This window comes from Mustela nigripes, chromosome 14 (assembly GCF_022355385.1).
Source record: "Mustela nigripes isolate SB6536 chromosome 14, MUSNIG.SB6536, whole genome shotgun sequence".
Classification (NCBI taxonomy): Eukaryota; Metazoa; Chordata; class Mammalia; order Carnivora; family Mustelidae; genus Mustela; species Mustela nigripes.
Window position 1 is genome coordinate 10,936,489 of NC_081570.1, and position 13,301 is coordinate 10,949,789.

At 53.2% G+C, this 13,301-nt stretch overlaps 1 protein-coding gene across 2 annotated transcripts in view; it reads left to right on the forward strand.

The window, feature by feature from the left end:
- The window catches only part of PLEKHM2 (pleckstrin homology and RUN domain containing M2), a 37,293-nt gene that overhangs the window by 12,832 nt on the left and 11,160 nt on the right, over window positions 1-13,301 (forward strand). For both annotated transcript variants that reach the window (XM_059376259.1, XM_059376260.1), the window contains exons 2-6: window positions 10,052-10,158; window positions 10,483-10,592; window positions 11,082-11,181; window positions 11,700-11,787; window positions 12,604-12,790. In XM_059376259.1, the coding sequence (XP_059232242.1) occupies window positions 10,052-10,158; window positions 10,483-10,592; window positions 11,082-11,181; window positions 11,700-11,787; window positions 12,604-12,790 (592 nt within the window). The remainder of the gene's footprint in view (window positions 1-10,051; window positions 10,159-10,482; window positions 10,593-11,081; window positions 11,182-11,699; window positions 11,788-12,603; window positions 12,791-13,301) is intronic.

A 13,301-nucleotide genomic window follows, 5' to 3' on the forward strand; every position in this document is an offset into this window, starting at 1 on the left:
TTTGAGTTAACCTATCAGGGACCAGTTCTGGAAGGCTTTCTCGGGACCAGCCGCAGAAATAGAAACCGTCTCTCGGTTATGGGTCCGTAAGAGAGAGAAGACGCAGAAGGCCGGCTGCAGCTCAGAGCAGAGCACGGGACTAACCCTAATTAAAATGTCCTGAGTCAGGCATTTCTTGGCTTGCTGGAGTGCGCCACCCACATTTCCCAGCAGTCACGGGGGCTGGCACGGCCTCGTGATGGCCGGTCTTCCCAGGGTGCTCAGCCTGCCCGCCGTCCCCCTGGCTTTGAGAGAGTGGGTGGGCTGAGCCCAGCACTCCCCTGTGCTGGTGCCTGGGTGTACCCCAAGAATCAGGAGCAGGGAAAGGCAAGCAGCGTGGCCGACCTGGGGTGTGGTCTGGCAACATGCCTGACTTAGAGGACTTTAGGGAGACCGTGGCTTTAAAAAAATTGCTCTAAATCTTCAAGCCTCTCTTCATTCTCAGCTGACCTTGCTTGTTTTTATTATTTTTATTTTTTTAATTTAAAGTTTAGTTAGCATACAGGGCAATGTTGGTTTCAGGAGTAGAATTCAGTGATTCATCACTTCTGTACAACACGCAGTGGTCATCACCGCCTCCTCTAATGCCCTTCAGCCGTCTCGCTCCTCCCCCACCCGCCTCCCTCCAGCAACCCTAAGTTTGTTCTCTATCGTTAAGGACCTTGCTTATTTTAAAATTTCCTTCTTACGGGCACAGTTCATTCTGCCACCTTCGAGCACACCAGCCCACCTGCATCTGGGTTCCCATCCCTGCCGCCCTCCCCTGGGGCCGTGACTGCTATCCCGTCTTTCCTGCTGGAGGACTCCTCTCCTGCACTCCGCTCCCATTTTCTGGCCGCTCTTGACAAGACTGGTCAAAGGAGCTTTCTGTATTAACGTCTCCTCCGCTCCGTCCGTCCACCCTTTCTCGTCCTCCGCTCGTTCTTCCCTCCAACTAATAGTAGGCAGTAAGGTGAGCTGAAGTCTCTCCACAGCTCAACTGTACCCCTGTGTTACTTTTTTAAAAAAGATTTTATTTATTTATTTGACAGAGATCACAAGTAGACAGAGAGGCAGGCAGAGAGAGGGTGGGGGGGAAGCAGGCTCCCTGCCGAGCAGAGAGCTCGATATGGGGCTCGATCCCAGGACCCTGGAGTCATGACCTGAGCCCAAGGCAGAGGCTTTAACTCACTGAGCCACCTAGGCGCCCCCCTCTGTTATTTTTGAAGCAGATCCCACGCATCCATGAATTTTTCTGTAAACATTGCTCAAAGGTGAGGATTCTTTTCTCACATAACCTAATACCACTATCACACCTTAAAATTTTTAAAAATATATTTATTTTAGAGAGCATGCACGTGCAAGCCCTGGAAGGAGCAGAGAGGGAGGGAGAGGGAGGGGGAGAGGATCCCGAGCAGTCTGCCCTGGGCGTGGGACTCAGTGTCACCACCCTCAGATCATGACCCTAGCCAAAACCAAGAGTCAGACGCTCAACCTACTGAGCCACCCAGGCGCCCCATTCACATTGCTCGGGGTTCCCAGCACCTCCCTTTTCATGGGACTATGACCCGGATGAAGGGATCATTCCTGGGGCATCTGGCTGGATCAGTTGAAGGAGCATGGGACTCTTGATCTCAGGGTTGTGAGTTCAAGCCCCATGTTGGGTGTGGAGATTACTTAAGAATTTTTTAAAAAACAAAAGTCTTCAAAAAAAAAAAAAGACCATTCCCTCCTTTGGGAAGCTTTCTTCACTTGGCTTCTGGAGCACACACAGTCCAGATTTTCTACCCGCATCTTGGCTGTACCTTCCCAGTCTAAAGCAGTGATCCTCAAGCCAGGCTGGACCTTGGAATTACCTGGAGAGCGTTAAAAAATGCTGGTCCCTGGGCTCCACTTCCAAAGTTCCTGCTTTAATTGATCTGGGAAGGTGCCTGGGCATGATTCTTTTTCTCCTCTTTCCAAGTGGTTCTGTTTTGCAGACTGGGTGAGGACCCCGGTCTTACGTTGGCGTGTCCTGGCTCGGCACTCGGGAGCCGTGCTTCCCGCACTCCTGGGGTGACCTTGTCCGATTCCACGGCTTTAAATACCTCTCCCTGAGCTCCAGACCCATTTACACAGCCGTCTGCTTGACATCTCCACGTAGACATCTGAGCCGTGTTTTGAACTTACTATGTCCAGAGCAGAACTCCCCCTGACCTGGAAATGGCACCCCCATGCAGTTGCTCAGACTGAAAACCTTAGAATCGTCCTGGCACCTTCCTTTGTCTCATACCTCACATCTAATCCATAAATAAATCTCTGGGGCACCACCTTCACATGAGATCTTAAACCTGACCCTTTCCCACTTCTGCCACTACAGCCAGCTCCAAGCCTCCACTATCTATCTACAGCCAGACTCCCTGCCCCCACCATGGCTTCCCAGAGTCTGTGTATACACAGCACGGAAGGTACAGCAGCCTTGTAATATATATATTAAACTATGGTAAGTCCCTGTTTTCAGCCTCCCATAACTTCCCGTCAAACTGGTAATAAAATATGAAGTTCTTATTATGTCCCGTATGACACGATGTGGCCCTTGGCTGCCCTCTGACCTCATCTTAAACCACTCACATCATCACGTCCTGAGCTTCAGGCACACCTGTCTCCTTACTGTTGCCCCTGCCTCAGGACCTTTGCACCTCCTGCCCCTCTAACAAGAATAACTCCTCCCCCAGTCATTTCCTCAGCTAGATCTTCTCAGACCCCATATTTATAACAGAGTCCCTAGACCCTGCATTTTCCTTTAAAAAATTTTTTTTTCATTTTCCTATTTTTATAACATTTTTACTCCTGAACATGATGTTATGTATATGCACATAGTTATCTCCATCTGCCACCAGAATGTAAGTTTTACAAGGGCAGGGACTTCTGTGTAAGATGATTATCTGATACACACATAGTAGGTTCTCAGGAGATACTTGTTGAAATACATGAATCGTCAAGGCTTGGACCTTCCCTCTGGTCACTGCTGAACTGCTTTGGGCAAGAGACACCTCTCAGCCCAGCCCGTCACAGGTGTGCACGCCTTGCCACCTCTTCTCAAGGCTCTAGATCTAAAGGTCAGCGAACTTCTTTTGTAAAGGGCCAGATAACATTTTAGGTTCCTTGGGCCACACAGTGTCTCTGGCATCTACTCAATGCTACCAGCGTAGCACAAAAGCAGGTCTGTGTGCCAAGCTGGCTCAACTGGAAGAGCACGTAACTCTTGATCTCTCGAGGACGTGAGTTCAAGCCCTTGGTTGGGTGTAGAGATTACTTAGGGGAAAAAAAAAAAAAGGCAGCTGTAGATAATACAGAAATACATGACATGGTTGTGTTCCAATAAAACTTTATTTATAAAAATAGGAGGCAGACCCACTGGCCATAGTTTGGTGGCCCCTGCTCTGACGCTTTCCACCTCTCTCCCAAATCTACATAGACAGAAAGGAAATACTCAGAACTACTTGGGAATCTCATGAACAGGATGTATTTCTTCCCAGAAGTGGGAAAGATCGCTTCTTGGAGCAACTGCGGCTTGCGTTAGCCAAACAGCACGCTTCCTCACCGCTGGGAAGATGCCAGTGTGGAGCAAAAGCATGGTGAGAGTCAGAGGCAAGCTTTTTTCTTAAAAATGGTTGCACTGGCATTTCTCCTTAGTCCATCTTCCAAGAAGAAGAGCTCCTGCAGAAGACGCTGAGCTCATTTCCACCCCCTGGTGAAAAAGCTTAGTTCTGTGGCTTGAAAAAAAGAGACCGCACTGCTCTTTCTTGGGTTCTCCCGCAGCACATTAGATCAGAGCGTGACTTTTTTTGGGGGGGGGGGGGGACATTTTATACACATTATTCATTCAGGGATCTTGAGCCCGGGTAGAAAGACCTGGATTGAGGCAATCTGGCTCTGCCACTTACTAGCTCTGTGACCTACTTTATGCAATTGCTGTGGTGATTGCAGAGTGTTGGTAAAGTGTGTCATCATCACAGGATAAAAACAGTGTAAATATCATCTGACCCTTACAGCAGCCTATAGGGAGGGTACCATTGCTAAGCCCATTTCACAGATGCAGACACTGAGTTTAGGAAGGTGAAAGCACTTGCCCAGCGTTATGTGGTGAGTGAACAGCAGAGCCCACGCCCAGATCCAGGTTGTCTGACCCCAGAACCCATACTCTTACCCACTCTGCGCTTCCCGGTGTCTGTAATAAGCACTTGATAAAAGCGGGTGCTAACCCTACCTGGCGTCAGCTCCGGCAGCACGTGTCGCGCGTGATGAGGAGTCCTTGGGGAGACAGGCTGGAAACTGCTTCAGGCCGACCTAAACGTTCATTATCCTCATTCCCTACATTCTGTTGCCCCAGAGCCCTTGTTGATGGGATGTTGGCTTCCTTCCCACTCCCCCGTTCTTTCCAAGCCTGCCGATCTTTTTTTTTTTTTTTTTTAAAGATTTTATTTATTTATTTGACAGAGAGAGAGATCACAAGTAGGTGGAGAGTCAGGCAGAGAGAGAGAGAAGCAGGCTCCCGCTGAGCAAAGAGCCCGATGCGGGGCTCGATCCCAGGACACTGAGATCATGACCTGAGCCGAAGGCAGCGGCTCAACCCGCTGAGCCACCCAGGCGCCCCCAAGCCTGCCGATCTTAAGGGCGCGGTGAGGGGCTCCTGGCCACGGCCTCTCCGCGGGGAAGGGAGAATTCCTTGCTGTTCCCTTTATGTCGCGTTCTGCTGACCCACTCCCCAAGTCTGAGCTTGAGCCGTGGACACAGCTCCTGAAGTTCTTCGTCTTAGGTTCATAGACTTTCCCTCTCTCTTTCTTCCTCCTCTCAGGAGCCGAGCTGGGCCGCAGCACTGATCAAGAACACCTTCTCCCCTGAGATCGTGGCAAAAGCTTTTTTTTAAGGTTTTATTTATTTATTTGACAGAGAGACACAGTGAGAGAGGGGACACAGGCAAGGGAAGTGGGAGAGGGAGAAGCAGGCTTCCCGCTGAGCAGGGAGCCTGACTCGGGGCTCGATCCCAGGACCCCAGGATCATGCCCTGAGCCAAAGGCAGACACTTAATGACTGAACCCCCGCAGGCTGCTCCAGATCATGGCAAATCTTTATCAAGCTGCCGTGAGAAGGTGTTTAAAGAGTAGGCTTTGGGGGCGCCTGGGTGGCTCAGTGGATTAAGCCACTGCCTTCGGCTCAGGTCATGATCTCAGTGTCCTGGGATCGAGCCCCGCATCGGGCTCTTTGCTCAGCAGGAGCCTGCTTCTCTCTCTCTCTCTGCCTGACTCTCCACCTACTTGTGATCTCTCTCTCTGTCAAATAAATAAATAAAATCTTTTAAAAAAAATAAAATAAATAAAGAGTAGGCTTTGGAATCCCCGCAAGCGAGCCAGTGAACAGAATGGTCGTTCCCGAGAGCAGAGCACTTACTTGCCTCTGCTGTTAGGGTCAGCCAAGTGCTGTGTTACTGGTTACTGGTGACTAGTTCCCTAAGAATATGGGTTTGGGGCACCCGGGTGGCTCGGTCGGTTGAGCGTCAGACTCTTGATTTTGGCTCAGGTCATGATCTCAAGGTCCTGGGATTGAGCCCTGTGTCAGGCTCCGCACTTAGTGGGGAGTTTGCTTGAGATTCTCTTTGCCTCCCCCATTCACGGTCTCTCTCTCCCTCCCTCTCTCTCAAATAAATAAATCTTTTTTTTTTTTTAAGATTTTTATTTATTTATTTGAGAGAGAGCAGGCGGTGGGTGGGGGCGGAGGGAGAGAGAGAAGCAGGCTCTCCACTGAGCAGGGAGCCCAACACGAGGCTCTATCCCAGGACCCCAGGATCATGACCTGTGCTGAAGGCAGATACTTAGTCAACTGAGCTACACAGGCGCCGCTAAATAAATAAATCTTTTTTAAAAAATGGTTTCATTATTCTTAATAAGCTTGGCTAATATTTACTGAATGCTTGATGCTTACCAGAACGTAATGGTAAGTCTTTTGCATGCTTTGTATCATTCCTTTCCCCAAAATAGCACCATTCAATAGGACTTCCACGAGGAGGGAATGTTCTACAGCTGCACTGTCCTGTCCAGTAGCCATTCAACCACCTGGGGCTATGGAACATCCGAGAGGTGGCTAGTGCCACTGAAGAACTGAATTGTTAATTGTGTCTAATTTTAAGTAATTTAAATGTAACTAGTCCCATGTAGCTAGCGGCTGCTAACCTAGACCGCTCAGCTCTCTCCCATTTTACAGATGAGCAAAAATGAGAGTTAGGACAGTTGTGCAGTTTGCCAAAGGCGCTCCACTCCATTGTAGCCGAACCAAGCTTTGCACCCCCACGTCATGCCCACGGCCCCCACTTCTCACCACCGTGTTACACGCTCTTTCTGTTGTACTTTCTGCGGGAGTGGTCACCTCGTTGCCAGACCGTTCCCTAAATCGTAGTGTACTCCTATGAATGCAACCCACCTGCAGTCAGGTGTGAGACCTGCCGGAAGAGAGCTGTGGAACTTGCCAAATGACAGAAAAGAAGACCTGCTTAAATGCAGAAAAATTCCATGTCCCTGGTCGAGAAGACTTATTGTTGTAAAGATACTGTGTCCCGTCTCCCTCCCGCCGCCACCCAGATCTTCTCTGGACTCAGTATAATTCTACTCCAAATCCAAAAAGGAACTGTATTGAAATTTGATTCTAAAAGATTGTGCCAGAATAGTCAAAACAGTTTTGAAAAACAGTAGTTGGGAGGGGTGGGGTGGATTTGTTCTGCCCAATCAAAATGATGAATAAAGTAAAAATAATTAAAAACCAGAGACTTCCTCAGGAATTGGCAGTGGGCTGGCTAAAATAATCTTGATAGGTGACAGACAGATGCACCAATCAGTGACCATTAATAAACGTAGAAATGAGTTCTCCACCCACAGAGTAATAAGGCTCAATCCTGACCTCACGCCACATGAAAAGTGAAGATCTAAATAAATGCCGAAAAAGTCCAAAAGCGATAGAGGGATAGAAGTACTTTTGCAGTGTTGGCCTGGGGACGATAGGAAGCCGGGAGAGGCCAGGCTGACAGATCTGACTACCTAAAACACAGACGTTTCTCCGTGGGACAAAAAAACACTATAAGCAAAATTTAAAGCAAAATTTAGTTGACTCGGGGCAAGAATAATACATAGTTCAAGGCAACACACGGGATTGAATCCTCCACCAGCAAAGAGCTCTGGCAGACCATCAGGAAAGAGGCGAGTAGATGAAGACGGAGTGGATTGAACCAGCAGCTCACGGGAAAAGAAACAGGTGGTAGGAACGGCTAAGCATGTTCGGCTGGATGGCTGGATGGCTCAGTCAGGGAAGCACCTGCCTTAGGCTCAGGTCGTTGTGATCCCAAGGTCCAGCCTCGAGTTGCGCTCACTGCTCTGCAGGAAGCCTCCTTCTCCCTCTACCACTTCCCCTGCTCTCTATCTCTTACTAATAAATACATCTTAAAAGAAAAAAAAAAAAAAAGGAATGCTCAGCTGCACTGGTGATGAGAGAAATCTAATTTAAATGATCAGGTTCCAGGGCGTCTGGCCGGCTCAGTGGGAGGAGCACGAGACTCCAGATCTCAGGCTTGTAAGTTCCCAGCCCCGCATTAGGCATAGAGAGTACTTAAAATAAAATCTTAAAAACACACACACACACAATTAGGTACTGTTTTTCACCAGTTGGACTGCCAAGAATTAGACTCATTATACCAGGATTAGCCGACACCGTGAGAGTGCAGATCGATCCAGCATTTTAAAAGGTCTGCAGGTCCGTTGTAAGCACTCACCACACAGACGTAGCCACATGGGGACCCACGGGGGTTCACTGCGGTATCGTGCGGCATCAGAGAAGTGGAAACAGCAGCCGTTAGCTAACAGCATCCTATTTTAGTGTGCCGTGTGGCCCTGGAAAAATGCAGTCGCTCGGTATGTAATGCTACGGAAATAGATGCTTCAGACGTTGTTAAGAAAAAGCACGTTTGGGAACAATGAGTAGAGGGTGACCCGGTTTCGGTTTTTTAAAATTTTAAGTCTGCATATGCAGGAAGCGTGTTGGGAGGGCACACGTTCGAGCTGTTGACAGTGGGGAGCGGGGGGCAGGACGTCTTTCTACTTCACACACACTTCTATCTTGCTTGAGTTTCTGTGGTGAGCAAATGTTGTTTTGGGAGTGATTGTTGTAAAGGTCTCTTGAGTCGAGAACGGCATCTGAGCCCCAGGTCTCGCCCCCCCTGACCTTCGTAGTGAGGAGCTTAACCTCTACTGGTTTTTAACCCCCTTCTCTATTTAAACAAAACCAGTGCAGTCTTATCGCTCTTCCCTGTCTCTTGGGGATTGTGGCAGGTGTGGCTACTTTTAAAATCAAGAAAATGGGTGAGATTTCTTTCTTTCTTTCTTTCTTTCTTTCTTTTTTTAAGATTTTATGTATTTATCTGACAGAGAGACACAGCAAGAGAGGGAACACAAGCAGAGGGAGTGGGAGAGGGAGAAGCAGGCTCCCCGCTGAGCAGGGAGCCCGACGCGGGGCTCGATCCCAGGACCCTGGGATCATGACCTGAGCTGAAGGCAGAGGCTTAACCACTGAGTCACCCAGGCGTCCCCATTTTGCTTTCTTAATAAGGGAGTTCACCAGATCTTGAAATATCCTGCCAGCTCTATCATCTAAGACTCTCTAATTTCAGAAAGAAGAAGAAAATGCCAGACACCCGTGTTGTCAGTACTGAAGTGAGCAAGACCACCTCCGGCCATCTCTGGGAGGGACTTGGGCCGCTCGCCTGGGCTCCTGGCTTTCTTTTGCCTCTAGGAACCCTCCTCCCACGCCCGTTTTGCCCGCCTCGCAGGAGGGAGGGCAACCCCGCAGGACTGGGGTCTATCCCCGGCCAGCAGGGCTGCTGGGCTCACCCGGGGCCACGGGGAAGAGAGGCTATTTTTGTTGTGGGCCCTGAATGGCTGGCCTCCCGCCAGGAGCGCGTGCTTGCTGGTGCGGCTGATGCGGCCTGCTGCTGCTGTCTCGACCGCGGCCTCCAGAAAACACTTGAGACCACGTCAGTCCCGTGCCAAGCTTAGACCTGAGATGAGTGTTCTTGTATGTCTGTCTCCCGTCTGGCCAGTAGAAGAGCAACAGCCGACCGGAGTGTGGCAAAAACGAGGTTGGAGAGACTTGTCTCCTAGGGCCCCTGCTCTCGCAGCCTGCGCTGTCCAGAGAGAGCCGCTCTCTCCTTCCGCGGCCTTCGCTCCGTGCTGCGGTTCAGCTTGCCTGCCGCCCCCTCCCTGTGACCTGTCCAGCCTGGAAACAGGTGTCCTTCTCGGTGTAGGGCTGGACAAGAGCCCGGCTTGGACCCCGACCCCTACCCAACCTTGTCCGTCTCCTTGGGCAAATCCAGGGTCCCCCGTCAGCCCTTAGTGTGTGCAGAGGGCGCTCCAAGCAGGCGTGTTGTAGGGCTCTGGAGCGGGGGACCATTTATACAGATAATACCTCGTCACCTGAGACCTGCACACAGATCCCGGCCTCAGGCTGTCACTGTGCAGAGCACAAACTGGCCGCCTCTCCGGGGCCTGGGCTCTGAGGTTGCAGGGTGAGAGCTGGTGGTCACCATGGTGATGTCATTGGACTGGTTGTCGTCTTTTATTTGTTTTTTCTTTTTAATACTTTCTTTTTTCTTTAATTTTTTTTAAGATTTTTTTTATTTATATGACAGAGAGAGAGATCACAAGTAGGCAAAGAGGCAGGCAGGGGGTGGGGGAAGCAGGCTCCCCGCTGAGCAGAGAGCCCGATGTGGGGCTCATCCCATGACCTGAGCGGAAGGCAGAGACTCAACCCACTGAGCCACCCAGGCGCCCCAGTATTTTATTTTTAAGTAATCTCTACATCCGGCATGGGGCTCGAACCTACAACCCTGAGATCAAGCGTCGTGTGCTCCGCGGACAGAGCTGGCCCAGCATCCCTTGACCGGGGGTCTTAGCTGGCTGCTGTAGCCCGCCCCTTTATCTGTTTCTCACTTCGGGCGGATTCCTTTTCCTTCCAGTTGCAGAGCTACTTTGCGGCCTGTGAGGAGGAGACCCCCGCCATCCGGAACCACGACAAGGTCCTGCAGCGTCTGTGTGAGCACCTGGACCATGCCCTGCTGTACGGGTAAGGCAGAGGCAGCCCCCAGACAGACCCCAGGGCACCCCTAGGCACGGCCCGCGGGGAGCCTCTGTCTCGGCAGACAGAGATGTGCCCCACTCGGGGAGACCGCAGGCTGTCTGTAGCCGACCCCGGACACGGCCTGTGGACAGGATCAGTGGCAGCCGGGCCGCTGGTGGGAAGGCCCAGTGCCTGCCTGTGGGACCCGCGGGGAGCCCCTCGCCCTCAGCCTGGAGCTCGTGCCCGACACACAGGCCACTGGGCCGGCGGGCGGCAGCGTCCCAGGGTGGCCCCGTTTCGGTCCCGGCAGCCCCTGTCCTGTTTCCGCAGACTGCAAGACCTCTCGTCGGGCTACTGGGTGCTCGTGGTGCACTTCACCCGGAGAGAGGCCGTCCGACAGATCGAGGTGCTGCAGCATGTGGCCACCAACCTGGGCCGTAGTGAGTGGCGCTGGGATGATGCCGCGGGGGGCCGGGGGCTCAGGCGTGGCCTCAGGGCCGGCCCGGGAGGTGGATCCCCTGGTGCTGTCCCACGGCAGAGGGGCGTTCAGGGGCCGGTGCCCGACAGGTCACTGGAGCTTCGAGGGGGGGGCAGGGGAGCGGAGTGCTGAGGGGAACCCAAGCCCGGAATGGGGAGCCTGGCTTCTCTCCCTGCGCTGGGATCGCTGTGCACCAGCAGCTTCGGTGCCCAGTCCTTAAGCTTCAGCCCCCCTGGAGGTCATGACCTGCGCTCTCTGTCACAGTTCCCTGGGCTGCTACCAGCTCTGGTCTGACGAGAAAACCACAGGTTTCAGGGGTCCCGGCCCTCCCTACAGGGGAGGGGGCTAGCAGAGCGCTTGGTCCCTTCAGGGACTCTCGCTGTCCTTCCTGCCGCCGCCTGGCCCAGAGAGCCTGACCTTCCTTCCAGTTAACTCCCGCCCCCGTGTGCAGGCAGGGCCTGGCTGTACCTGGCGCTCAACGAGAACTCCCTGGAGAGCTACCTGCGGCTGTTCCAGGAGAACCTGGGCCTCCTGCATAAGTACTATGTCAAGTGAGTGTCTCGCAGCCCCGGAGCTCCCCTTGAACCTCGTCCCAAAGACTCTTGTCATAAGCAGACACCATGGTGTGCCGCGTCAGAGGCCCAGCCTGGCATGGTGCGTGGTGGACACATCAGCGATGGCCGAAGGGCCCTTGGCACCTTGCCTCTGACGGTCCTGCCAGGAGTACGGGCGCCCCCGCTGCTCTGCCTCTGCCCGGTCCGCTCCCCGGGCCTCAGACCTTACTAGCGCGCTCTGCCTTGGCCGGGCTCCTGCAGGAACAAAGTGTCAGGGGCAGCTGCTAAGAGCTAGATGAGCCTTGTGCCGCAGACCCCATGTCTGAGGACAGTGGCCGGAAAGTGCTGTGCGGTTTCAGAGCCAGGAGGAGAACGGCAAAGGGGTGGCTGAAGGCGGCCCCGAGCTGGGTGCCCTCCAGACGGTGGGGACGTCCCATGTCCAGTTTCAACACAGACAGCTTGCCAGGGAGGTCGGGACCAAGCCGGTAACCATCGTCCCTCCTCGTGCCTCGCAGGAATGCCCTGGTCTGCAGTCACGATCACCTGACTCTCTTCCTGACCTTGGTGTCTGGGCTGGAGTTCATTCGATTCGACCTGGATCTGGTGAGACACGGCCGCTCTCGCTGCCACTGGGGGGCGGCAGGTTGGGCGGGCTGGACGTGATGTCCGACCCTCCTAGTCCGTCTCGGGGAGCCTGTTCGGTGTGATGGAGCCTGAGCGGCACCTTGTTAGTCCAGGGTCAGAACGGGAGAACGGGATGGAAGCGCGTGATCCTCTCGGCTTCCCTAAGCCAGAGGGCCTAGTTCAGGCGACTCCTTCCTGCCTCTGTCCCAACTGGGCAACAAGCCACACAGCCTGGAGTATTTAGGGCTAGTGGACCCTCCTTTGTGTTTAGGACGTGAGTGTTTAGAGAGACAAAGCACATTCATCCCTGTGCCTCTTAGGATCCTACAAGGGCCCTCAATTCCTTGTTCTCTGGCATCCCTTGTTGTCACGCCCTAGAGAACCAGGACGTGGGCCCTGAAAGGGCTAAGGAGGGTGCAGAGCATCTCTCGAACTTGGGTTCGCCAGCACCCAGCTGCCCTGTCTTAGTCTAGTCACCTTCCCGGGTCCCTACGCCAGCAGCACAGACCGTCTACCAATAAGCAGTCAGAACTGGAAAAAATGAGCCACTTCTACGGCCGAAGAGGTCAAAGGGGGGCTTGGCAGGCTGAGATGGGATCTGCCCTCTGTCTGCCTCGAGCCCAGAGCTTTGAGAGCCACGGCCGTTCACATGACTGCTTTTAGCAGCTTCTTTTCAAATTTTGTGCCTTTAGCCCACTGACTGCCCGAAGGAGCGCTGGCAGGGGAGGCCTGATGGAGGCAGGTCTCCTCCGGGGCCTCCCGCAGCCGAGCCTGCTCTCCGCTCTCTCATCTTAGGACGCCCCGTACCTAGACTTGGCCCCCTACATGCCCGACTACTACAAACCGCAGTACCTGCTAGACTTCGAAGACCGCCTCCCCAGCTCCGTGCAAGGCTCGGACAGCCTGTCCCTCAACTCCTTCAACTCCGTCACCTCCACCAACCTGGAGTGGGATGACAGCGCCATTGCCCCATCCAGTGAGGGTAAGCGCCCCGTGCCTGGGGACCCGCCTCTGCTGTGTCCCTGGTGGTGAGGACACTCACGCCTGGCTGGGTGACGTCTGTCTGGGCTTGTTGTGATCTGACCGGGGCGTTTGGAAGTTCACCGGGGCCGACCATTTCCCAGGTCTCCATTCATTTCCTCAGCATCTCCATGGTGGGTAAAACACAGATTCTGGGGACAAAAGCCCAAAACGAGATCCTACGAATGTTAGACCCTTTTCCAGAAGGCTAGGGCCCTAGACCTGGGGCAGGGGTGGGCTGGAGGTTTTCTAAGTGACGAGGGAGTAGCTGCGAGACCAGGAAGCTCTTCCTGCCGCTGCAGGGGTGAGTGCCGCCTGCTTGGGGAGCTCGTCCTACTCTGATTCTAGGCAGAAAGAGACTGAGCAGCTCCTGGAAAGAGGAGAGAGGGCCGGCAGCGTCCGAACAGGAGGGGAGACATGCCCCCTATTCTTAGGAGCCCATCTGGTTTCTGGGTCCCTCCTGCACTTGCTCC